The sequence below is a fragment of the Lineus longissimus genome, chromosome 13, assembly GCF_910592395.1.
Source record: "Lineus longissimus chromosome 13, tnLinLong1.2, whole genome shotgun sequence".
Lineage (NCBI taxonomy): Eukaryota > Metazoa > Nemertea > Pilidiophora > Heteronemertea > Lineidae > Lineus > Lineus longissimus.
The window spans coordinates 12,461,094-12,488,767 of record NC_088320.1 but is presented as its reverse complement, the minus strand read 5'-3'; the positions used below and the strand labels follow the sequence as shown (position 1 = coordinate 12,488,767).

The 27,674-nt window shown below is 41.8% G+C and overlaps 2 protein-coding genes across 2 annotated transcripts; both read left to right on the top strand.

Annotated features, from left to right (window-relative positions):
- LOC135498150 (uncharacterized) lies at window positions 1–25,622 on the top strand. Its single transcript, XM_064788328.1, has 5 exons — window positions 1–35; window positions 8,131–8,614; window positions 15,301–15,447; window positions 24,386–24,436; window positions 25,588–25,622. Exons 2-4 carry the CDS (start codon window positions 8,169–8,171, stop codon window positions 24,393–24,395), a joined length of 603 nt encoding a protein of 200 aa, XP_064644398.1. The 5' UTR covers window positions 1–35; window positions 8,131–8,168; the 3' UTR covers window positions 24,396–24,436; window positions 25,588–25,622.
- On the top strand, window positions 24,284–27,479 carry LOC135498310 (uncharacterized). The gene is made up of 6 exons (XM_064788563.1): window positions 24,284–24,436; window positions 25,588–25,764; window positions 25,981–26,048; window positions 26,515–26,606; window positions 26,908–27,017; window positions 27,243–27,479. Exons 1-6 carry the CDS (start codon window positions 24,284–24,286, stop codon window positions 27,477–27,479), a joined length of 837 nt encoding a protein of 278 aa, XP_064644633.1.
- Window positions 27,480–27,674: the final 195 nt, after the last annotated feature.

The window sequence follows — 27,674 nt, the reverse complement described above, 5'->3', positions numbered from 1 at the left end:
TGCGTTGGCTGGTGCAGACGATGATTTGAAGCGAGGTGAGTTTTGGCCCTTGAAAAGTTGTTATCGACTCAAAATGGGAATGAATATTCACTTTAGTGTTATTCAACATGGTTACATTACAGTAGACTCGAAAATCTTTAGTAAATCGCAACATTTGCCGCATTTTGTTCGGGCAATCTTGCCTCGTACATTGTGTACATTCATGCATGCTATAGACGTGTAATGGAAGCCAATTCGGGCAGAGAGATAATATTTGAAATTGAATATCAACTCTGCTTTTGGAGATTACATATTAGTCTGTTGGGCACATTTTGTGGCATTGATCGGGGCGCTTGATCGGGGCATCCTGCAGTTGATTTATAAATAAATTATCACAGGTATGTACTATAGTATGGGATGTAAGCCGACATTGTGTGGCATTGCGTGTAACATGTTGGGTTGAGCTACCGCCATGCCGGTGGAGATGAGTTTATCTGCCTGTCCACGTAGGTCATCATCATGATTGATCAATATGACTAACGTTACACATGCATGCAGTGTGTATATTCAGCATGAGCATGGTCGGGCTGGCAGTGCATCACCATCAGTACATCGATGTACGTCGGTGTGGCGGGTGCGTTGCCCTTGCAGTACAATCATGAATGGGCCAGTTACGGGCACCCCCTTGTTGATAAACAAATTCTTGTCTCCAGGTAAACATTCAGTTTAAAGTACACTGTACAGTCCTTGCTATGGACTCGGTGTCCCACATATGTCCTGGATGTCCTTGGTCATGTAACCTGCTGGTCAATTTCAAACAGGCCTTGTGTCCAGGTAGGAAGTGAAATTCCACCATACCACGCATTGTACATGTTGTTACACTTTTACCTGAAGACCAGGTTGTGGGTGTAAACAAGGGTATGCCTGTAAGGGGTCCATTGAAAAGACATGACTGGCATTTCTTTTAGGTCAAGTCAAGTCAAGTCCTAGGCCGGAGGCCCTAAGGATGGCAACACTTTTCCGGACATTTTGAATGCACAACAGTATACGAAGCAGATTTTCGCAAAACACGACCTCACAAAAACACCCCATTTCGGACACAAGATCAAACTTTCTCGCACATAAATCATACTACTCTACACGATCTATGAACACAAAGCATCAGTATGCCACACAGATCTCCGACAAAATATTTCTTCTTCCCTCCGAATAATCTTGGGGAAAACCTCATTCTACATTATGGAGTGACATTTTGAAAGTTACAGATCGCGTCCCGATTTTTCGGATAAATGCCTACAGAGAGTCGGGAAGGTGTAAACTGCTGATGAAATTGCTGATGAAAATGCTGATGGCTAACTCTAAGTTTGGTGGCTTGACATTTCTTTTTTTTTAATACTATGCAATCAAATTCTAGTATATTCTACTTTATAACCATTTAATGAGGTGGTAAATAGGAAAAGAGAAAAAAATATGTATGAAAGGGTGTTTTTGATCAAAGAGTAGACGGCATTTTTTTGAAGTTTTCGAGGTGCGCCGATCAGCTTTTAGACTCTTCTTTTAGGTCGCATATCTCGCAGATTATCAACATATTTGTTCCAAATTTGATATTTCTAACAAGTCAAAGTCATATTCTTCTGCAAAATAACTTTTTATTGGAATGACAATGACAATATCATCGAGTTTCAGGCCAAAATAATTGGTCCGCGCTCAGGCCCAAATATTTAGATTTTGCTGATCCAAGATGGCGGCTAAAGGCGATAGAGTAGCCATCAGCATTTTCTCATCAGCAAATTCATCAGCAGTTTACACCTTCCCCAGAGAGTCCATCCATATTTTTTGTGTGTACCCTACTACCGCCGTTTGCGTTCAACTATAAACATGATAAATGCATTGAACATTTGTCGTGCTTCTTTAGTCAACCAACCAAGAAGTTATGGGCCATTTTCAGCAAAGTGTGCAATTTAGAGGTAAAAAGTGTATTATCACATAAAAGCCATTTAAACAAAAATAAACACCCAGAGGTAAATTATTTTGTTGGAAAATACATTTTTCAACTTTAAAAAAATTGTTTGGTCAAGTTTAGGTGAAAATACATCAATATGGGACGGTTTTTATGATCGAAATGTCCATTTTGTTACCCGTATTTAGTTGGGTCACTTTTACTAGAGATGATTTTTCTCACTTCTCTGTGAATCTTTTCAATACAAAACTTTATATAAGTTTTATTGTAATGTTAAGCTGCATAAAACACATTCTGCTCTCCTTTTCCCAGTTTTCTTCCAGAAATATTAGTCTGAAAACCTATGTCGCAAATTTGAGTTGGTCAATGTCTTTTTTGTTACCATCATTACAGTTTGAGGAAAATAATTAAAATAATGTTCAATAGATGTCACCAGTGTTGGTTTCTGAAAGTACCAGGATGTAAGTAATCCATTTTGGCTCCATTTTTGAAATTCAGAAAGCTGTTGGGAGGAGAAAATAGCTTGGTAAGTTTTTCAAACTGATGTGTCTCACAAATAGAACGTCTTTTTTGTTACTGCAAAACAGAGGAGGATACCAAGAAGAATCTGAAACAGTAACCTGGATGGTGTAACTGACACAGTTTGCCATAATTAAAGGCATGTTTGTGTCTACATTTTCTACAGGGTTCCCCAAAAAACTTTTGGGTGTGTCTTTCTTGTTACCATAACTTGTCTTTCTTGTTACTCTCATGGGGTAACATAAAAGACCAACTAGTAACATCAAAGACAAATTTGGGTAAAGAGGCTAGATCGTTTAACCCACTCATTCCTTTTAGTGGAGCAGGCCTAAAAAAAGAGCAAGAGAGGGGAGCTGGGTAGGTTACCAGAGGTACCTAGGTAGGTACCTACTCCTACCTACTGCCTCGGTACAGACCCTGCCCAAATTTTTACCTCTCTCCCCACAACCCACCCATAGCTACCCAAGCCAAAAGGAACCCCACTCCAGCTCCCCCTCTACCTACCTACCCGTTTGCCCTTACTAGGCCTCCCCGAATTTCACCACCCCTAGAGTCTGCCCCGCCCCTGCCAGTGCCCGACCTTTTTTTATGACAATGGGACCCCCACCCCAGACCCACTGCTGCCACCAAACTGATGAAGATGTGACATAATAGGCCCACCATAGAAATTCTGTTCTCTTCAAAACACACAGTCCCATTTCACCCTTTTTATCTAAAATATATAAAAATAAAAAAATGATTTTTTTCAGTTTGTGGCTGGGACCAGATTAGTGGTGTGAAGATGCCCCCTAAAAAAAAGACGAAGACCCAGATGATGAGGGCCCTTAGGGCCAAAAGAAAGCAAGAAGATCCACAGGCATATGCTGCATCTCTAGAAAAACAGAGAGCTTAGTAAGTAAACAAGAGGCAGTTTCATTTTCCAGGGGAGTGTATGATAGTTAGCAGGGGAGGGGCAAAAGCTGAAGTTTTGCCCCTGTTTTCAGTACCGATCTGAAAAATGTCTTTCTAAAGAAATTCTCTTGCTGCCTAAAGTTGATGATTGAAGTAGGGGTTGATGTCCGTGTAGTAACTGGTGTTGATAGTGTGTCTTATTTTTCAGTAAGAATAGTTTTTCTTTTCTTCAGCTACCGCAAATGCAAGGCTGAAGGAAAGGTGAAAACAATCAGTGATCTTCAACCACGAGAACAGCGATCACTGCGACATAAATGGAGAAAAGAAAAACGTGAACAGAGAAGGGAAGCCAAACAAGCTTGTGAACGTCGGAAGGCACTCCTCACCCCTCCTTCAACCCCAGCTGGTGCTGTCACACCAGGCCAAGTTCCTTCTCACCAAAAAATTGCAGGTCGAAAGAAACTGCGGAGAGAGTCGAAAAAGGCGTACCGCACGATCAAAGCCCAGAAGGAAGAAATAAAACGACTGAAAGCAGAAATGGCAAAGCTAAGGCGAAAAAACAAAACACTTCCCATGGATACAGAAATACAGGCAAGTGGTACATGCACTCATGCTGGTGTTCCTGCATCCCCGGCAACTAAAGCTGAGCAACTTGTCAAAACAGGGGATAAAGACGAGATAAAAAAGCAGCTGACCTTTGGATTTGTTGTCCAAAGTGGAATCAAGAATAACAGAAATGAAGGTAACTCCAGGAGTAGGAAAAAGAAGAATGTTATTGTTGACTGTGCAAAGAAACTCTTGAAAAAGTATCGCATGATTGAAAAGGCGGAAAAGGAACTGTCAGTGTCAAGGCGACAGCTCCGAAAAAGAAGAAATGAAATCAATGAATCATTACATTTGAATGAGGGACACCTCAAACCCCCTTCTGCCATCACTAAACTGGTCATTGATTTTTTCCATAGGGATGATGTTAGTAGGCCTGCATCTGGCAAAAGGGAAACAATTACACTAAAGAAGGAGAAAAGACAAAAGCGCTACCAGTGTGACACGCTGAAAAACTTGAGGTTTAAGTTTCTTGCAGAAAACCCGAATCTCTGCATTTCGTACACATCTTTCACAAGGCTACGGCCTTTTTATGTGGTACCTCCAAATTTGAAAGCAAGGAATACCACAGCTTGTAAATTGCATGCAAACTGCGAGCTGCTAGCCAACAAGCTCTGGCAGTTGAAAATTCTGAAAACTGACAACATCCATGACATTGTCGAATCTATTGTCTGTTCTCCTTCTGAGCTCAAATGCATGTATTTGAAATGTGAAAGCTGTAAAGATGGAATGAGGAACATCTACACTGACCTAGTACCTCAGTCATTTCCTGATCCCATTGATTATTATCAATGGCAAAGCAAGACAGAAATACGATCCACCACCAAGGGTCAGGAAATCAGTGTGAATGTTCACTGTAAGGATTTGCTGCATGATACTGTTAAAAATGTATGTGATTTATTTGAAACGAAGCTCAAGGAACTCATGCCTCATCAGTTTAGGGTGCACCACCAGTACAGTCAGATCAGGAATCTCAGAAGTTCAATTACACCTGATGAGTGTGTGCTTCAGGTTGATTTCTCTGAAAATTATGAATGTAAACTGTCGAAGGAAATAATGAGCATGCACTTTGGTGCTTCAAAAAGACAAATTTCATTGCATACCTGTCATGTAGCATTTCATAATTCAGTCAAGTGTTATTGTACACTGAGTTCTGACACACGACATGGGGCAGCCCCAATTTGGGCCCATTTGAATCCAGTCCTCAATGACATTAGGGCAAGAGGTGTTAAGAAACTTCACTTTGTATCTGACGGACCAACCAGTCAATACAGAAATAGAACAAATTTCTGTCTACTGAGTAACATTCCATTCCATCTTGGATTCGAATTTGTTTCATGGAACTTCCTAGAGAGTGGTCATGGCAAGGGTCCGGCAGATGGTGTTGGGGCAACCATTAAAAATGCTGCAGATCGTGCGGTAGCATATGGTAGGGATGTATCAGACCTGGAAAGCATGCTCAAAGAGTTAGATGGTAATTTGAATGTCAAGTTGTTTGTTGTCACTACAGAAGACATGTCTGGTGTTGAGTCAAGTTTAGATGGAATTGAGAATGAGATCAAATCTGTCAAAGGAACCCTTAAAATACACCAAATTCATGTCGCATCTCCTGGTTGCTTCAGACATCGCACCCTGTCGTGTTACTGCAAGGGGTCTTGTGGTGTATGTACCTGCCATTCACCTGAACAAATTGAGTTCCCAATAATTCCAAACAGCAGCCAGCATAGCTCAACAGCAATAGAAAAGATAGAAGCCCAGCTTAGTATGGTGCAGAAGAATCTGTTTGAGAAGCGTTTGATAGAAGGGTTTGATGTTGTGGTTGATGACCTTTCCACTTTGTCTCCAGAACAACAGCAGGAATATATGCTGTGGAAGGTTTGGCGTAGTGAAAAGGGCAACAACCACTGCACTGAAGTACCTGAGAATATTGAGACAACAGTAGTGAGTGAAGAAAAAGAGCCCAGTCATGCCAGTGAGTTAAGACTAGAAGAACAGAATTTCTATGCGGTCCTTTTCACACGGGGGCAAACCCGCAATTTCTACATTGGGAGGCTTATTGACATTTTGATTGATGAAGAAAATGTCAAAATCAAATTCCTGGAGCGTGTTGGCAGTCGCACCCAGCATACCTATGACTGGCCAAGGAGAGATGATATTTTGACAGTTGAAAAAAAGTTCATAATTGATAAGGTAGTATTTGATGGCCCCCCACCTTTCACTCTTGACAGTGAATTAGCCACTGCTCTAACAAAGATGATGCTATCGATGGGAAAAGAAGCTATGTAACTGAGCCTGAGGTGTCGTACGATCATTGCATTGATGTAGAGTAGTTTCCAAGTTTTTCTGAACATGTTTAGTCTTTTATACTGTTCATGCTTAGTATAGTTCTTGTTCCTTTTTACTATACACTGATATTGCTCTAAAACTGGTCAGACGTGTGACAGAGAGAAGAGGCAATTTTTTTTAACCTGTTCATAAAAATAGTTTTAACTGTTATTTGGTTTTGTTTGGTTCATTGAAGAACTTGTTTTATTTTTTAAAAGGGTTTTTTTCTATTGTTAATTGTTATGTGAACTTTGGAAGTTGAAAATATTTTAAAACTTGTTAAATAAAAATTTATTAAAACGTCATTGTCATAGTTTGTCCTTCTTGTTACCATAATATGTCTTTTTTGTTACTCGACAGACATAACGCATTTCCCCTTTAACAATTCAATATCTGTTCCTGAAACAAAGTGCAGTTTATCAGAAGCAATGTTTCTGAAATAGATAGAAAAGTTATTATTTCAGTTTTAACTATTTTAAGCATTTCGACCAAAAAATCATGGTAACAACAAAGACATGTCTTTCCTGTTACTTCGGTAACAAAAAAGACAACACATGAAATTTAAAAATGCATTTTCTTGTAATTAAGAATTGTTCTTGCTTTGCAACTTATTTAGTGTTCTTAGAAATTCACTAAATAAGCAAAATCAGGCCAAATTATCAGGAAAAAATAGGTTTGATTTCTGAAAAGTGTCTTTTATGTTACCGGTACACTTTGCTGAAAATCGCCCTTATCTTGAAATTTGGCACATTTTGGCTACATTCTTGCCAATAATTTCTTTCTTCCATATTTTTTTGCCCGGCATGCCCGGAAACTACCGTATTTTCCGGCGTATGACCCGCGGCTTTTTGCCCTCAAACAGGCCCAAAAAGTGGGGGTGCGGGTAATACAAAGGTGCGGGTCTTGCGTGGATTCTGAGAGGGATAAGCCCCAACCCCAAAGAAAAAAAAGGGGACCAAACTGGTTACTTGATAAGGATTTATGTCCATCGTTTTCGCATTGTTTTCAACCAATATTTCCGCCATGATCGCATAGTTTGTGATGTCTCCGCTAGGGAAAATAGTTACGGCCATGCTGGAATTGATCCACTTTGGTTAACAATTAAAAAAAACATGGCGGTTCTAGGATGTCAACATCAATGAATGGCTTACTATTTTTGGAGAATGCGGGTCTTGGAGCAGTGCGGGTCATAATCAGGTGCGGGTCTTGCGTGGCTTTAGGTAATGGTCAAAGGGGGTGCGGGTCATAGGGCAGTGCGGGGGATAATCCGGAAAATACGGTACATGTACAATGACCCAATGTAAAGATGGATATCTGACGACGTCATGAACATTTTTCACGATCTTGCACGCATCCAATATCTTTTCAATATGGTTTCATTGAGAAAAGTTGTGAGAAACCGGTCTTGTGTTGATAATGTATTTCCCTAACAAGTCTTATGTTGCATTGATGCTTTACCAATCATGCCAATAGTACATGATTTTGTACCAAAGCTGTATTCAGGTTTTATTCTAAAAGTCGATTCAAGATAGGCAACTGAAGCCAACAACGAACTTTCGACATTACGCCATCCTCTGTAGTCTGTTAGGCACAAAACGAGCTATCTTAGTTTAATGCATGACGTCAAAATAATTTATTTTATAAACAATGTTACATGTACATGATGTATCCATCCATAGCTTTCAGATCCTTAGCATTGTACATGTAGTAATAGTATAGGTCATTGTAGGTCAAGAATCCACAGACATAAAATGAGACTTTTGAAATTGTGCTTGAAGAATGAAATAAGTTAGGAATTATGATATAATTAATTCTTTTTACTCAGGACAGGCTTTTTTTATCTCACAATTTAGGTGTCGACAGGGATTTGTGTTGCCTCAGCACTGTGACCATGGCAGGCCTGAATGAGGGCTTAGAATCTGGAAGCAACTGGACAGATCAAGACTTAAACAAATTTGGAATTCAGTATCATAAAACAGTCACAGAGCCTTCCGGCATTTTCGAGAAGATCAAACCATACACAATCGGCACCCGGATCTCACTAAATGACCTTGCTGTCCAAAAGCTGACGGAGTACACTACTATGCTTCAGGAGAATTTCAATGATGCTTTCGTATTGGATGTCAACTCGTTTGAACTCATTGAAATGATTGATGCTTGTAACATGTGTAATGAGATGCGTGGTACATGTCGTGGCTCTGGAGATCTGAAGACCAAATATGCTGCGAGCGAAATAGAAGCAAAATGGAAAGAGATACACAAAAACGTTAGGCTGAATATTGCTGGGGCGAAGTCACAACTTCTGACCGCAAGATTAAAAGCTGTCAGTAAGTCTTGGTAAGTCATTTTTAGCCTTTCATGCCTTAAGAGCCAGTTTTTATAAGAATCAGGCAAGATCCTATTAGAGGGTGATTCATGACCCTCTCAGATTTCTTCCAAAATTTTTATATTGGTAGATATATGTTAATAACGGACGGAAATCACATTTTCTATCCTCATTAGGGTCCGCTTTTTTTTTAGGGGCCCCTGGAATATTGGGGTCAAAATGGGCCTAAATGGCAAAATAACCAAAATGTGGTTTTCAAATGCTGGTATTTCTGTGCGCCCTTAGTGAGCCACACAGATTTTCATGCGTGTAAGTCTATTGGGTATTGACTTTCAGAAAATGTGAAAATTTTGGCGGCTGACTTAGGGCGCAGCCCATAGGTGGCGCTGCAAAACGCGACATTTCGCAATTACACACACCTTCAGAGAGGTTGTGTGGTTTGCGCCCTAAGTCAGCCAGGGTGTTTCATGCGTATTATGATACATTAGCACCTACTGCTTTGATTTAAAGGAAATTTACGGCGGCTGACTTTGGGCGCACAAGTATAGGGGGCGCTTTTTGCCGCCAAAAGGTGAAATTACCACCTTTTCGCACAACAAGTTCTCCATGCGCCCTTAGTCAAAATTGATCAAATATAGCTCAAATGGTCCCCCAGCATCTCTAGTACCAGTGGTTAGGAGGGTTTCATGGCTGGTTTGCGTATTAACCCTTTTTGCACCGTTTTTTGTCGGGACTCTAGACAAAAAGGCCAAAAATGGTAAACTGTGAACTTTCTCCGATATTCATGAAACTTACAGGCTAACTTCCTTACGTTAAAGAAAGTATTTTTTGTGAGTTTTAGGTCAAGGTGGCAAGCTACTTGGTGGCAAAATTGAAATTTGACAGAAAAAGGAGCAATTTGACCTTTATATCATGAACCGTTTATTCAAAATCAAAAGTATTCAAAAATTACCATGAAATCACCAGTATCTCAGAAACTTAAACACTTTTACAATGAATATGGTGTAAAACTTCACCAATATTTAAATGTCAGCAGAAATTTAGCAAATTACTATCAAAATAGTTAGTATGCCATTAGGGCCAAACTGTCCAACTGGATCATCACATCTAAACAGTGAACTACAGTTTATATAGTTTCATGTTCTGGTCATCTTTCTTTGAGAATATGTAATGTCCACGGCGATCAATGGATGGTGCTGATAATCTAGCGCGAATGTCATCCTTGTCCTGCCAAGATGCATGTTCATCATCAAGCCATCCAAAATACAATCCTGCAATACAGAAAAGTACCAGCTAATATTACTGACATGTATACTATCAAACTATGGGCATATGGTTGAAAAATATGTCGTATTTTCGATTTCCATTGGGGAAGAATCATCCATCACGATTCCATAATTACCTGTTCGTCTCATGTATTTTATGTGGCAAAGTTCGCCATCAACAGCTTGTACCATCCCAACATATGCCTTCTCTCCACACTGTATGATTGCGTAATCTCCTGCATGGTACTCCATTTCCCCCATGTTTTCTTCGTGAAAATCGTTGATCAACTCATCAACTATGATATGTTGCTCTGCTTGAAGATCAGATTCCTGGAGGTAAAACATCGATGTAGAATCTTTTTCGGTAAAAAGAAAATTGTCGAGGATATTGTTTCACTCAAATCGGATGGAATTGATGTTACCTGAACACTTTCTAACTCTTCATCAATCTGCTCATTCTCTTCATCCTCATTGTCACTACCATCATCAGTTGGGTCAGCTTCTGGGATTTCAAGTGTTCCACCTCGTTTCTTCTTGGCCATAAATTGAGAGAACTGTGATATAACTTGATCTCTTGCTAAGTATTCTTCTGGTGAAAACATCTTTGCGCCTTGTGCATCCTTTGCAGATCGCATCAGTTTGACAACGTTCTCAGCAGTGGTCTTTTTCCCTGTCGTCTCTCCTTTCAGGAAGCATCCTAGAACAAAGCTTTTCTGTTTCACATTTAGTCGTGTCTGTTTTCGTTTCGGTTTCAGAGCCCAGCCCTCAAAACTGACAAGGGGCGCATGAATCGATTGAGTGGGATCAAAGCTGACTTCTAAGGCTGGAGTTATGGTATGGCTGTGCAGCATTGAGTTGGTGTTGATTCGTTGGGCAAATGATGACCGTACAGTGTCCATCCCAGACTTGACTTCGGAATAGGTATGATCACCTGAGATCAAATGCTCCTCCAAGTCCTCTTGAGTCTCAAATTCTTGGGAACATCCGCTGTCTGAACAGAATATCAGAGAACAGTACGATCGATCCTGACGGTGCTTGGAGCCCATTGCTAGGTTTTGGGTGTCATTTCTTTGAGAAGTAAAGGGACTGATCTCATCCACTCCAGAGATGAATTCAAAGGGAGAGGTCGAGTAACTGACTAGTTTTCCTTCGCCAATACCATAGTATTGCCAAACAATCATTCCTTCTTCGAGAAATTTGATTGAATGGATGGACTGACTGTTCGGAATCTTTGCCCGAGTAGCATCTGAACGCGTTTTGTCGATTTCAATGACGGACACTTTGGCATTGGGAACACCAGACTTGAACTGAATGGCCAACTTCACATCTTCTGCACTCAACAGGTCGTTTCCGGCATCAACATAAGCTCTCATCAGCTTTCGGGCTATTGCGCTTTCACGGTCCGCTTGATCTTTGCCACATTGGGGCTCATTAAAATCATGTCGCACAAGCTCAACGCCGTACTTCTTGCATATCCTATACTCTGCTTCAAATGCTGATGCTGCTGCATAACACCCTGCGTTGTCAGACTTGATGAAAAGCTTTGTCACCAAAGGATTATCAGTCATGTACTGCTTTATGACATGGTCTGCCACATTCAATGTCGACAACATATCCTGATCGCATCTAAAGAGTACAGTGAAATAGACAAGCTTGGACAGTTTCCCACTACTGTTCTTTTGGAAAAATACGTCAACTGCCAGAGACATCCCCTTCTTGCCAAAGTAGTCTGACTGCTTTTCTCTAAAACTCTGTGGGAGCACCTTTTGTGCCCAATCTTTCAGCCAAACAGTGCAAGAGGTATTGTCGAGGTATTTCATCGCGTCACGTTTCGCCTTGTCCTGTTGAACCCCTCTTAGGGAATGTCGAAACCACTCTAGTACCATGCTGATATAGCGGCTAACATCATATGACAGTTCAGGGTCACCCTTCTTGTCACACTGCAACTGTATATCATCGAGGGTATCAATCAGGTTGCTGCAATCTGGGCATGACATTTCATGCACATGGGTACAGGTGACGCTCTTGAAATTCTCATCTTTCGAATTGCTCAGGGCAAACTGACAACAGTGTGTTGCACATGTGCTGACATCCTCACAGTGCATTTTATAGGCCATTTTGATATATCGCTTCCCAGATTCCAGTTTGTGCTTAACCACTTTCCTATCATCAAATCCTAGATCTTCCTTTTCTACCAGTCCCATTAATCCATCAATACCTTCTAAACCATCAGCTGTAGTGTTATCCAAACCACCTAGTGCACATCGCTGGCTTGGTTTGATTGCGTCAAGGATGTTCCATAATGTCGATTTGGAAAGTGGTTGGAAGTCGACATCTTTGCAGTAGCCTTGATAGTCAAAGATCACATGACTTTTCAGAGACGTTATCACAGCATGTGGCACAGTCTGCTTGTCTCCCGAGTCGTACTTCAGGGTAGTAGTCCCATAAGCAACATCCTGCAGAGCCCCCGAGTCAAAAAGATAGTCCAAAAAATGCTCAGCCTTGCCATGATCAAGTTTTTGGCGACTCCAATGTTTTTCTGGGATTATACCAGCTGGTCCATACATGTCCTTCTGTTTCCGGGCCTTTTCAATTTGATATTTCGTACACTGAAAAACATCTATCATCTTCTGTTTGCTGTATTTGTCAACTGGAACCATTGACAGGACGGCGATTCTCGACTTTTCTGATGTGCAGTCTTCGTACGCCTGACAGAGATTTTCAAGGAAGTCGTCAAACTCATCATCTTCGGATTCTCGATCAGAATTGGAAAGCATCTGCTCAAGTATTTGGCCCTGCCCTGGAGCAATTTTCTCACACAAAGTTGCTCTGAATTCTGCCTGATACTGTTTGTACTTTCGCCCAAGGTAGCGTACTGTTGAGGGAGCCAAGGTATGGACAGGTGACTTCACCTGGTACTTCATTGGACTGACGCTTTCCTTGTGAATCAAGTTGTCAACATATTCATGAAGTTCCTCCTGCGACCCACCTGCAAACATTGTATCATCATCGACATTATCAGGTACACCTCCTTGGTTTTCATCATCTGCATCATCGTCAACAGGCCCATCTTCACCCCGGTTGTCATGGGCAACTTGAACGTAGGTCACTGGCGCGCGATGCTTTGAACATATCGGTCCACCGATTGGGAACTTTACTTGGTATTTTTCAGATATTTCCTGTGCAAGCTTTAGAGTAGCAGGTCTGGTGGCAAGACGGGCTTTTTTAGATTGAAAATCAACTCTTGGATGTTCTGGATGTTGGCAAATTGCTGGACTTTTCCAATAGATACCAAACGAAAATCTGTGATGGGCACAAATGAACTTGTCAGCGAAGAGATCTCTGCCTGCACGGTTTTCAATAAGTGTTTTTTCATTTAACTCGATGTTGTCTGTTACTGTCAGTCCAAGATTCCTGATGTGATTGTTCACCTCAGCATTCAAGTCCGCCACCTGACAAATACCAGTCTTGCGACTCTTTTTGTGAGCCCCACAGTTTTGAAGATCCGAGAAAAAACAGCATTTCTCATACTCTGTCTCTGAGACTGATGAGGCCATCTTCAAAGCAGCAAACTAAAGGAAAGGGAAGAACTGCAAAAGTATTGTGTAGGCGGGTCAGTTCTCAAGGCAAGATCATTTGGTGAACAGGGTGTGGGCTTGTCCACTTTAGCATGCAGTTTGTTTGATGCATGCATGCATGCACTGTGTGTTCAACAATTGCCACACCCATCTCACATTTTATGATCTTTTATAGTTTTTTTAAGCCCCGAGATTAAAAAATTGCATGTCTTACAAAATTATATCAGTCTTATCTATAACATATTGCCATCATCATACTTACAAAATGCAGGATGTGTTGGATTAAAACAGATTTTTTTAAATGTCATGCCACATGGCAATGTCTTGTCATGCTTGATTGATGTCTTAGACAGGAAGGACACCTATTGGTGAATGGCTAAACCAACATTTAATTCACAGATCATACTGTTTTTGAACAGACTTTTGTCTTGTCTGGCACACTTTTTAAATTGAATAGATTGCTGATTAGAACTGAAATAAGTTTTAGCTTTGATTCAGTGAAAATGTACTCCAAATTTGATCGAAATCAAATAATTGGTTTGAAAGATACAATTCCACTAAAACTGGTACTTTTGCTTTATAGTTCCAATATTGCCACCAAATGGCAGCCTACAACAAAAGTGGCTTGCTGCATTCCACAGAAACTTTAATAACACCTTTCTCAGTGCAAAAGGAGCTAATCCTGTAAGTTTTATGAATATCGGAGAAAGTTTACAAAATTCCATTTTCAGCCTTTTTGTCTAGTGTCCCGACAAAAAACGGTGCAAAAAGGGTTAATACGCAAATCAGCCATGAAACCCTCCTAACCACTGGTACTAGAGATGCTGGGTGACTAGTTGAGCTATGTTTGATCAGTTTTGACTTAGGGCGCATGGAGAACTTGCTGTGCGAAAAGGTGGTAATTTCACCTTTCGGCGGCAAAAAGCGCCCCCTATACTTGTGCGCCCAAAGTCAGCCGCTGTAAATTTCCTTTAAATCAAAGCAGTAGGTGCTAATGTATCATAATACGCATGAAACACCCTGGCTGACTTAGGGCGCAAACCACACAACCTCTCTGAAGGTGTGTGTAATTTCGAAATGTCGCATTTTGCAGCGCCACCTATGGGCTGCGCCCTAAGTCAGCCGCCAAAATTTTCACATTTTCTGAAAGTCAATACCCAATAGACTTACACGCATGAAAATCTGTGTGGCTCACTAAGGGCGCACAGAAATACCAGCATTTGAAAACCACATTTTGGTTATTTTGCCATTTAGGCCCATTTTGACCCCAATATTCCAGGGGCCCCTAAAAAAAAAGCGGACCCTATTGAGGATAGAAAATGTGATTTCCGTCCGTTATTAACATATATCTACCAATAAAAAAATTTAGGAACAAATCTGAGAGGGTCATGAATCACCACCTGCCTGACTCTTATAAAAACTGGCTCTTAATATATTTAATACAGTGGAACCCCAGTCGGCGACCACCTCACTGTCCTCAGTAACGTGACCACCCTGCGAACACGACCAAAATTCACCGGTCCCGAATGTTTTTCAGCTCTCTAATTCCCTAACTGGCCCTCGCTAACACGACCACCCCGGTACCCAGACCGCGACCACCAGCTTTGTCGGTCCCAAACAGCAAAGTAACCCCTCTAGTCTAACGCAACCACGAGGCCTAATTAATTGCTGTAATCAACCACAACTGCATCGTATCAATTGGCACCATCTCGCAAATCCGTATTGATAATCAGCACCTCCAACCAGAGTGAACCAGACTAGGCGAACATTAGTCATAGTCTGATGGTTATTGTTTTAATAGTGGAATGAATCCTCAGCAGTTTAGTTGTGACTCTTCTTTTTCAATCTTTTCAGGGATCCCACCTTTGTTATGATTGACACCTTCCTGACCAAAGTGAATAAAGTCCTGAGAAAGGCATCACCCAGTAACTTAGAAGTGAATGAGGGGACATTCGTAGATCTTTTCCAGCATTTTGCTAGAATCTTTCTAGTTGAATTCATGTAAGTACGTGTAAATAATCGAACGTCCTAAGTCATATTTTCTGTGTTCACACTGAATGCGAATTGAAACTGAATTCCGTAGTGTGCTCTCGGGAATACGAATTGGTTAAACCGCTTTCAGAATGGTTGCGTCACACTGGGCCGAATACGCATTCAGATCGGTTTAAAATGCGCAACACTCAACCGTACAGTAATTCAGTGAACCACCAATGTACGTTTTAAAACCGTTTAGCGTGACATTCAGAAGATCTATTATGTCTTTGGTAAAGTAAAAACGACAAAAATGACATATCTTCATGATGAAAAATGTTTTCTTGACAAGACATTACTTGTTGAACTGTGTTTTAGGTAGTTTAGGAGTAATTTTTTGGCGGCGAATCACACATTATAACCCCAACATCGAATCCAGGGTATCATCAACCTCATCGAGCAAGAAAATACCCTGGGAACAAGAATAACAAGTTTGGCTCGCAAAAATAACTTAAGACGAAGTACCCTGTGCCCATGCGCAATGAGATCTTGGCCACCAGGCACTGCCAGGGGGCCGAATGTGGATATCTAAAAAGTGTGATATCTCGCATATTAATGACTTGTTTTCGATAAAACTTTTGTGGTAGGTACTCATAGCAAGGATACATCATATATCTGACAGTAGGAGAGAGGTTTCAAAATTGAAAACGTTTCAAAAATTGACAACCCATGTTAAAATTTTGAAACTGTTGCCAGGGCCACCTATTGGTGCTAGTTTTGCCATTCTGAGAGTTGTTAAATTTGTAAACTCCATAGTTGTCAAATTTGAAAACGTTTCAAAATTTGACAACTCCTCAAAAATAATAAGATATTAAGATTCAAAAGGTGATTCTTCAAAAACAGGTAATTTTACACACACAGGAAGATTTTACTCCCATGGTTACTAACTAAATGGCAAGATGGGTCCATAAAGAACACGATGAATTCACCATCTGGATCAGGCACCCAAAGAGTTAATGAGAAAAATTGAAGATTCAAACCCAACCTTGTTCCACAAGCGAAAGCCATTGAATGCTCTATCAAAAAAAATCGCCACGGTAGAAAAAAAATTCATGCGGCGAAAAGTTTCTGATAGTATTCTAGTTTGGTTTCCAATAGTCACCCAACCTCCTTAAACACAATCCAGCCTCCCCCAGCAATCTTCCTGGGAGAGGGGTACTTTTTTGGCATCCAGCCACTTCATAATATTGCCTTCCGTGTTCTAATCTGTATGTTATTTATTCCAAATCAATGTTATAAACTATGTACTCCCCATTTCTTTCTATTTTGATCATAAATGATTTACCTAGTCATGTTATAAATTTCATTTTTTGGCCAAGAGATGAGTGCTGATTTTTGGCATTTGCACCGACTGCTGGATGAACTAGCACCAATAGATGGCTCTCAGGAGAGTTTGCAATTTTGACAACCAGTTTACAAAATTGCAAACGCTTCTAATTTTGAAACTTCTCTTCCACTGTCTGATGAGTTTTTAATTTGACCTACTTTTCAAGGTCGCAGAGGACAGAGTGGCGTAAATTGGCCGTTTGAGTGTAACTATGGCACGTTTCTCTGCCAAAGCTATGAATTTGAAACTTGGTACATATAACCGTCTGTATCAGATAACCTCTGGTGCTGAATTTCGGTCCGATCTGCTTCTCAACTTGGCCACCAGCACTGCACGAAACGGGTTAGAATGCTGTGTATTTGTAGTTATGCTGTGATCAGCATTCTCAGTAAATACCTTGTTATTCTTTTAGTATACTGTGTTATGCCAAATTATGTTATACTGAATCAGTATTACATGGTATATACGGTGCTCCTGGTATCCCATAGTCAGTATTCAGTATTTATAACTATGGTATGCTATGCCTGAGGAAATCTAATGGAATACTATCCTAGCATAACGTTATGGCATAATGGGAAGCCGACGATTAATGTTTGACACCCAAATAGATAAACATAGTATCTACATGTAGCACTTTAGGCTCCTAAGGTCAAGTCATCTCAATCCGAAGTTTCAGGGCGTGGTAGAGAAGTTGCTTTCAAAATCTTCAACATTGTAAAACTGGGTCCCCCATGCACTTCTATTAGCAGTGCGCAGAAGAAATAATTATGATATTTTATCATTTGTAGGCCTATTTGAATTTAACTCTCTAATAAAATACACGAATTCGGAGTTTGTTAGTCTGGTCCATTAAGATCCTCAGCAAGCCACGCAGAATAATGTTACCAAATAATATACAAATGTATAATACGGCGAGCTTCTATATTTTTGCTATGCATCTCGTGATGCATTTGACTCATTACCAGCTGGTCATGCTGCTGAAGTGACCAAACGTTTGCTTCACACTCCCTGCAATAATGCCATCATCGAAGTGTGAACCATAGAACACCCGGCAGTATTTTGCTGTATACGCTCATGCGGATGACATTCGGTTAAGCGGAATTCTGGGATTGACTCGAATACAGGCCGAAAATGTGATAATACTGTTATAAACACGTACTGAATCCCCAGATGTCTCCACTTTTCTGGAACTTAGATTCCGCAGTTATGCATTGTTATTCTGACAAGGGACAACACCCAGAATACTCCGTTATCCTGAACACGGTATTTTTGTATTCTAACCAGAATATCCTCTGTTATGCTAACACAAGACAAATCAAGAAAACTCTGTTATCCTACCATGGTATTTCGTTGTATTTTGTCATGTGGGTGTCATGCGGTTAAGCGGAATTATGGGATTGGGAATACCTTGCAGTATTTTGCAGTATTTCATTCTCGTTGTTCATCTTCCGGGTTTGAGCCAAATGGAGCCGTCTACAAGAATGGAAACTTGTCGAAAAGCTAGACCCCACGTCTACCTCTCCGAAACACAGAAAAGGACAGTGGCATGGTAAGCTTTTAGGCGTTTATAATATATATATACGGCAATGTGAGGCTTGTAGAGCATATGTCATGTCAGTTTAATATGTCTCCAGCAGCTGGCATCAGTGTATACAGTAGGTCATATGCATGTGAGGCTACTGCTGCTACATGTAGGGTTGCAAGAGATATCTTTGAGATTTTTGTCACATGGTGCAGGTCCCTCCACATGGTGCTGGTGTGAGGAAAACGTCATGATCCGAAGAAAATATGACAATCGCCCAATGACGCAATTTCTCAGTATCTGAGTTAAATACAATATCGTGCAGTGGACGCTCATGCAAACAACTATTATTGAGTATCAACCACAGAGGTTTGTCCACAATTTTGAGTAGGCCTATTATAGGGGTCTGGATAGATGAATGGAGGATGAACCCTCACAAGTGCACACAATCAGGAGATTTTTGTTTCCAACACCCCCATACCCCCCCCCCCCCTCCCCATCCTTGTCACATCCATGAGATGTATCAGAAGAGTTAATTTTTTATAGTGCATTAGCATACTCGCCTCATTTCTACTTTCAGGCTACAAGATAAATTTGTTCCACTGAGATCATCGAAAGTTCCATGCAAGACAGTTCAGGAAATGCACCAAAATGAAGTTGGCATAATTAGCAAGATAGAGCTAGGTAGACTTATACAGCGAGAATTCGGCGGTCAAGGGGTAAGAAGAAATACAGGATTCGATCGAAAAACATGGTATTACGGCCTAGGAATGAAGGAGGGAGTAAGCAAGGAAGAATCGCTAATTAATGGCCACAACAAAGCTTGTGACGCAGATGCCTCTTTGAAAAGAAATCTGCGGTCTGCCCTAAACATGTACCGCCGGGAAAGGCTGGAAAAGGAACGATTGGTGAAGGAGTTAGAATGTGTTATGCAAACTATGAATAGATCTCTTCAGTTGCCACCTTCACTGTACATTGGTGCTTCACAGCTCTCGGCGCATCCTCTTGGGTCCATACTTGGCCATGGATCTTATGGCGAATGCACGTTAGAGACTTTCCGAGGCATGACGGTAGCCGTGAAACGTTTTAAGCACGATGGTCTGGACAATCGCCGCGTACGACATGAAGTGATGAAGGAGGCAACCGCACTGCTACACCTTAAGGCCTCGAATCATTTGCCCTATTTGATTGGAGCTTCATTTGATGAAATTCCATATAAGCTCATTACGTCTTTCCATGGCATAGATTTCATATCTACCACGATTTGTTCGGTGTTATCTGGGAAGACACCGCAAATTTCAGAAATTGACTGGAAAACAGTGGTAGAGCAAGTGTGTAAGGGACTAAATGAAATTCACTGTAGTGGATTTATTCACAACGATTTGAAATATGACAATGTAATCATTGAGGAAATAGCTGGTAGTATTAACATAGTGATCATCGACTTTGGCAAAAGCTGCCGCATAAGCAAGGCACAGAAGAAGACCATGTCAATAGCAGATCAGGCCCTGTACAAAGAACGATATCCGTGGGTTGCCCCTGAGGTAGTTGCAGGAACAGCCACTCCGTCCACTGCAAGTGATGTTTATTCTGTTGGATATCTTGTCCGCAAGATCCTATCAGCCCATAAACAAAGGGGACTAACTCTGGCAAATGCGGTAGAATTAAAAACTATCATCCAAAAATGTACCGAAGTGGATGTAGCCGATCGGCCCTCGGTACCTAGGATATTAGATTTGATTGACCGTGTTGTATAAAAGCGCATGTACTGTAAATGTAGGCAAGGATCCTTGATTTTAGGCTATATGAGCCTGTGCATGTACATGTTGTAACCTCGGAGTTTTGTAGAATACATGTACCTTTCTTCTAGCTTGATGTGAGTTGCATGGAACCTTGTTTGGCCATATCAGCTGTATCTCCGCCGAATTGCTTGTAAGTCCACAAATGATGACATTGAAAAAAGGTTTAGGCAGATATTTAAACACAAAGGACAGTTATCTGAAAAGGGCACCGACCCTACTCAAGCTAGTATAGTAATTAAATCGCCCAAGGCATGTCCACTATTAATTTTTTCCTAGAAGTGGGACCAAGACCTTTACTGTCTCACGGATGTCTCCAAAATCAACCTTATAATTGGCGTGGGCGCATCTGCATGCAACATTCTCTATCATGATGTACTGATCATCGCTGGTGTTTTCTAGCGTGCGACGCCAGACCTCGACTGGCCGGCCAAAATGTCCAACATTCGGGTGAGATTGGAACCAAGCAATGTCCACAACATGAAACGGCAATTTCTCAATGATGTTTCCCCTGTCGTCGAGACGTGTGGCACTTATTCGGAGAAACTCTTGTATGCAACCGGGTCGAATTTCTATGTCGTCAGGTTCCTGTAGTTCATGGACACTGGGATATTCCGCTAATACGTGGGACAAACTTTCAGTCCTATGATAGTTTTCCGTACTTAAATAAACTCCACCCACAAGAACTCTTGAAAATGAATATGCCGAGAATGATACAGCTAAATCGTCGTCGGGCATACGACTGCGCAACAAGGCAGTCAGCTGCCTAACTTGCTCATGGCAGAGAAATATGCTTTTGATCGGTGGTATTTCGACCAAAGAATCAACCATGCCATGCCCAGTGGTTGTTTCGTTTATTGTGCCACCCGTTGTCTGAGTGGCTGAGAAGACATCGAGTAAACCACTACTGAGCAGTTCATCATCAGTACTTTCCATCTGCTTTATTTGTTGAAACTGCAGGAATTTCCGCATCATCGTCACCCCAATGTCATGGTTATTAAGGTGAAAGTTGCCAAGCATTCCGTTAAAACGTTCGAAACTGAAACACCAAAAAGAATAGACTGGGCCATAATCATCCATGCACTCTTTTAGATGTAAATGCATATGCATGTTCGGTGTACACTGTTCCTCTCCATAGGTTGTTTGAAATTTCTTACAAAAGGCTCTCAAGAAATCATGCGCTTGACAGACATCTTGGATTGTTGTTACTTGCCGGCACATTTTTCTGCATGCATTAACAAACAACGCCCAAATTCTGTAATGTTGGTCAGGAATAATTCCCTTCAATGCAAACAAAGAGTAAACACAAACCCAGTTCTTCCACTGATCGGCAGTGAAACCAGCGAAACCACTGGATATTTTACGGGGAATACGTCCAATGTCTCTCGGTACATTTAAGGCGTCGACTCTCTTCTGTATAGCTTTAAAATCATCATCTGTGATGATTTTTAGGCTCTTCCATGTTTTGATTACGCGCTTTGCTGTCCCAAGCAAAAGGTTATGCATCGGATCTACTACTGAAAAGGTTACTGGCTTGAAATATGGTAGACGGTGTAATTCACTGTATCGCACTCCGTATCGACTCTCAATAGTTTGCCTTTCAGCTTGTGAGTCGGCGTCTCTTGCCATTTCAGACTTCCTCTTGTGTTCATCGTTATCTCTCATCGGCCATTCTTCCTGCTGAAAGCCTGCATAATTGGGCTTGTCTCCAAATCCTTTTCGAGGGAAAATCTTGAGGCATCTATGACATCCTATACAGAGAAAAAGATATATACATATATTACATGTAAGAGTAATATTCAACTTTCTCTCAAGTGGCTCATTCAGATACTAGTAAGAGGCTGAACAAGGAATTAGAGGGCCGGGTCTGTTTATTACACCAAAAAAAAAAGATTGAGCACACGGTAGATTGAAATGAAAAATAGGGACAACGGGGAAGGGGTTTTCGCATCATCCCCCACCCGTGGCCAATTGAGAGGTTAGATGGCAGTGAGTTTTTTGACATGCTTATAAGTGATGATTCGTCCGGTGTTCTTACCCAATGTGGCGCTATGACCTAGGAATCCACAGCATTTTCGAATAGCTGGCATGTCGCAGCTTACGCATAGCAAAGCAGCCTTTATCTTACTCGAACCGATGAAGGAATGGGTGTTTCTCACTCTTAATCCATCCTTCAGTTGAAGAAGTTCGTCAACCAATGGTTTCAAATAAGGATTTATGTTGTGTTTTGGTTCATGTGGACCAGGGATTATCCCAACAACAATGATATTTTCAGGTCTGAATCGGAGTTCCCTTGGTAAATTCATTATGCTTAGATAAATAACTCCTAAGCTGTATTGACTGTGAGTGTATGGCTGGAACCAGTCGACATTGAGCATCAGAGCGAAGTTGTTGGGTTCGGAAAGAAACGGTTTCCCATCAAGTTCTTGGAAATCCCTCCAGACCTTTCCATCATAGATGTCCTTAAGAACTGTGCCATCAGTAGTGCCCACAAAATTTTCACGCCATTGTTCACAGTTCTTGAGAAAATCCAAATCAGTCATCAAGGCTTGCAAGCTGTCTTTTATGCTTCTGTAGCAGTATATTAGTTTGGGTCTGAGGTATGCGTCTTGACAAATCGACCTCACACGTTTCATCAATAGAGTACCACACTTTTTCCTTGAGTTACGATTCCTGTGATTTGGGAACTTAACATATGAACACCGTCCTGGTTTTAGCCGACCGGCAGCATCCCGAACACTTGCTTGCTCATAGGAGTATATGGAACCGCACTTACGGCATACAACATATTTTATGAAGCAGTCATCCTTCATACCCAATAAGAGCATTATGCTGTACCATGTATGTGGTAATGCCTTTCCCAGGTTAGCCAAAGCTTCTGAATGAAGTGCCGCAGCTATATATCCAAACACAGCTTTTAGGACACGCATCAGCAAAAGAAGGCCTGTGTTTGAAAGTTTGAACAAGCATTGCCACCGAAGTATCAGAAATAAAATAAATCTAATAATTCTGCAGCGTTTTTCAGTTACTGGTGGCCCTTCTTCAAGGCGTTCCATATCATCAGCGTTGTCTTCTTCTGACTCCTCGTTATGTCTCTCTCCTCCGTCTAGAAGCCATGTTCCATCATCCTGAAAATAATTGGATGCACTTTAATAAACTGATCAATAAAAGTATGTAGCAATTTCAGTCGTCAATCCTGGTATTTAGTGACCATAGATTATGATGGGGGGGGGGGGGGGGGGGGGGGGCAGAGAAAGGGAAGAAAATTGGATAAAGTGGCGGCATGGGGTATAGGCTACTTGGTTTGAGGCAAAAGGAAACTTCGACGTACCTCCTCGTCACCTGCCATTAAAAGGTGTTCTTCATCTGAAGAATCATCTCCAGAAATGCCTGATGGTTCCTCATCACTTGCAGCCTCCCCCTGGGACGCTTCACCACTAAGCGCCTGGTCGTCGTCGGCCGCCACGTCTTCCTATGAGAAAATAAGTTAGATGGGTGAGCTTTACCGGCTACACAGGGTAATATATTGTGATTAAGGTGCTACATTAATTATAAAATTATGATATTACAGTAAAATACACGACTGCAGGCAAGACAAATAACTGTATGGGTCAGATCTAAAGCACCTCTAGCTTTCACCGGGGATATAGGCCTACTTCATTTTTTCTGTTCTGAATCCCCCCCCCCCCACCCGCCACCAAAATAAGTCTTAAATGGTCAAGTGTAGTCCTAGGTATTTCCCCGAGAGGAGTGAGTCTTGTGTCTGAGGCACAGGTTTGAGAAGGTATTGAGTCCGAGACAACAGACTTACCAAATTCTCTTGTCCATCCTCCGATGAGAGATCATCATTTTCATCCGTATGCGATTGAAGAAGTTTCCTCCTCTTCAAATGGTCGTAATAAGTACTTTTGGGGACGGTCTGGTCACAACATTCACACAATTTCCAGTCCCACTGCCGCCGCTTTCCACGTGCTACATTCCCACCAGTTTCCATCTTATAACTAATTTATTATCAAAGTTGCTGCGTTGGCGCACGTACATCCGGGAGCTCTTCTTTTAGGCGGGAAATTGAATCAGTAGGCCTCTAGTAATTGTGTCAACGGATAGCGCGCCATTCGTCTACCATTCTACTAAGAATTTACTGTTCGCTCGTATAAAATGGCTCGTTTTTATGCTTCCACCCCAAGAAGTACTGCAAAAACAAACCGATCTATTGACGAGTCGTTAATAGATAATGATGATGATGACTCGTCGTTCCAGGATGCTGTGACAATAAGGGTTGTCGACGCTCTGGCAAGATTTGGTGAAAGGGTAAGTAGGCATTTTCTTGTTCAACATCCACTATATGGTTGGGGGCACCGATAAGACTGTGGCGGCAGGGATCGAGGGGGTGAGAGGAAGGGAGCATCCTTCATCTGTATTTAAGGAGTCCTGGTTCTGTTGGTTTTTTCTTCTTTTTCTTCGTCTCTTAAACTATTACTCAACACTATTGCTAAGGCAGGTTAGGCCTAAAGGGCGCGGATTAGGCTACTTGTTGCTATGATATGTTAGGCATCAAAAATGTATCTTCACAGGACCACAATCATTATTATATATAGGCTTTCGGGGCTTAGGTTTTAATCCCCCTCCCGGCTCGCCTTCCACTATGGGGAGGCTACCGTTTTCGCCTATTGTCTCTTTTTAGCATCCAACATTTTTCTGGGGCGCCCTGTGTATCATAAAGATTCTACACACCAACAAACTATTTTGCTTGAAGAAAGCTCAGGCCTTTGTTGCATGCATCTTTGTACACAATGTAGGCTACTGTATGTAGCCGTGTCCCCAGTCTGTTTAGATTATTAAGAGGTCACTGGAAGTTTTTTTACATGTCAACATCACGCAGATAAGAATGTCACTGATACTCTGGTAATGGTGTCTCTCTGGCACTGACATCTGATTTAGTACAGATCAACTTGGGTTGGAATGAAACAGACTCTGTAACGTCGTTAGTCCTGACCTGAGTGCTGAGCGGGGGCGTGTGCGAGTGGTCGGGGGCGGCGGGCGGGCGGGGGAGGGTGTCACACAATATAGACAGGGCCAAGTTACTTCCCTTCTTTGGGATCATCAAGATTTTCTCAGCGGATTATGGTCACTGCTAACGTAAAAAGGGGGGGGGTCAAAACACTTTCTCGGAACCCCTTACTCTCATGAGGGTGTTTCCATTATATTGTAAGTTTGATGTGTCAGATATGGAATGGATTTGTTTGCGATTTGTGTCAATGAGATCCAGGGAAGGGGTCGAATGTGCCACTTTAAACTCTATTGGAATCCCCAGTACATATACATTTTTGTGTTCTGTATTCGCCATGTGACCAGCATAGAATCAATTATTATCCCCCCCCCCCCCGGCAGTGTTCATCCTGACTTGGACCTGTCTACTCAGTCCAGGTTTTCTAGTGAATCGCATACCACTCATTTTGCAGGTTAAAGAGAAATTCGACGCGCAGAGGCAGAGGCTGAGAGAGGTGGAAGTAAGAATGTCTAGAATTGAAAACAGCGTGTCAGCTATTGACAAAAAAGTTGATGCCATATTAGAGCTGTTACGTGGTGGTGACCAAAGGACTTCGCAGTCAAGGGTCAAAGTCCCCGCTGCAGTCAAGGTAAGCCTATGATTTTCGCCGCACATAAGAATGCATGCGGGGCGGGGGGGGGGGGTCATTTTGATTCTAGGAAATAGGATTCCAATTTGCTCACCTTCCGCACACGCGCTTGCCTCTAAGCTCTTGATAAAAGCAATGTCAGAACGTGAGAGTAAGCCCAATTCATCGAGTGAGAAAGCTGGGCATCAGCAGTCATAATTTGTTCTTTCATTTCAGTCAGCGGTACGTGCAGCATATAATATCGAGGACGCAGGGAATGATCTTAAATACAACTTCAACGAAGGGTAAGTGCATTTGTAATCTCCATCTTGGATGCAACATTGTAAGGAATGGTGTCTTACGGTTACTGTTAATAGACCCCCTGGGCAGTCGTCCGCGTCAGCCTCCCGGGTCAGCCTATCGGGCGACAAATAGGGCTGGCTGCATGCAGTTGCTATCAGACTTATGTAGTGCCGTCATTCACAACTTACACCGGCTTGCATGATAAGTGTTTCTTTGCATGTATACGTGCACTGATAGTGCACTAGTTTCTTCTCAATAACACACCTTCTAGATATTCAAGCTTGCATTCTACGTACCGCCCAGAAATACAGAATCACTAGGCCTTACTATTGCAGCGTTCAAAATACTCGGAGTGTTCCAGACCGTGTCTGGCGATTGGGTTATTTCGGGGGCGGTACGTTTAAAAACCCCTAGTGGTTTCACAATAGTTAGCAGTACCGGTACTAATGGTTATAGTGTGATTTTCAGGTTCAAGGCTGCGTGCAACGAAAGGGTTACAGCCCATTTAGTAGCTCTTGTTGGAGACAAGCAGGAAGGGACAGCAGTGAACGTGATAAGAGGTGAGTTCAGAGATAGATAGTACATTTACTACAGTGATCAGGGGCGCACATAGCGGAGGGGAGAGGCGGCTGGGGTGGGGCTAATAACTCCGAACGTAATTTTTTCCATGATTTACTCCAGCAAGGTTTGTGTGGTTGTGTAGTAAAAATTCAGCTGATTCGGCAGCCGTTGCAGTTGCGTTATGTTTATCTTAGCCCTAGAGACCCGTGACGACATCTTGCGGCTGGTAGCCGTATAGGACTGTATAGCCGTATAGGAGTATAGGACTGTCACTGAATCCTAATCGCATTCTTCTTGCAGTTGCCTGTCACACCTACTATACCAGTTTGAAAAAGGCTAAGAAAGAGGCTGCATCCAATCAGCAGGAGCAGATGAAGAAGAAACGACTGCTGCGGTCTCGGCAAAGAAGGGTGAGTTTTTAACCAAGATATCTAGACCATGTAGACTACCTTCGACCTTGGAGTAATAACATTTTACGCCAAGCTTAGACCGAACCCCATATCCTCCAAAGAGCCTTGTTAAACCACAGTCGACCTAATAATGAGGTTTGTCCTGCTGTTTGGATTGTGAATACCTCAGTCAGATATGACTTTATTCTAAATCTAAGGAGATTCAAAATTGACTTTTTCTTTCAGCTCTTCGAAGCCCGGGAGAAAAGGTTGAAGTCAGACACTAGGGAGAGGGAAGTGTGGAAAAAGCTCAAGCAGCAAGACATGTCGGAGGAGGAGACAACCGACTTGGAGGGAGAAAAGGTCCTCCGGAGAAGATCACACGCAGGCAAGAGGAGTGCGGAATGTAACGAACTAATTAAGAAGCTGGACGACAGACTTTCGAAAAGTGAGAGTTGCGGACCAAAATACCGCCGTGTATAGACAGCCCTTTGCCTTTGGTTGGTCATCGGGTGACTCTTGTCAAAGACATGATATACATGTAATAAGTATAATCTGATTTTGAGGCAATAAATTGACCTTGATGGTACACAATCCTTGAATATGTTATTGCCCAATGTTTCCATCTTGAGCTTTCACTCGGGTAATCCTGCCTGTGAGAAGTAGCGAGAACGCTCG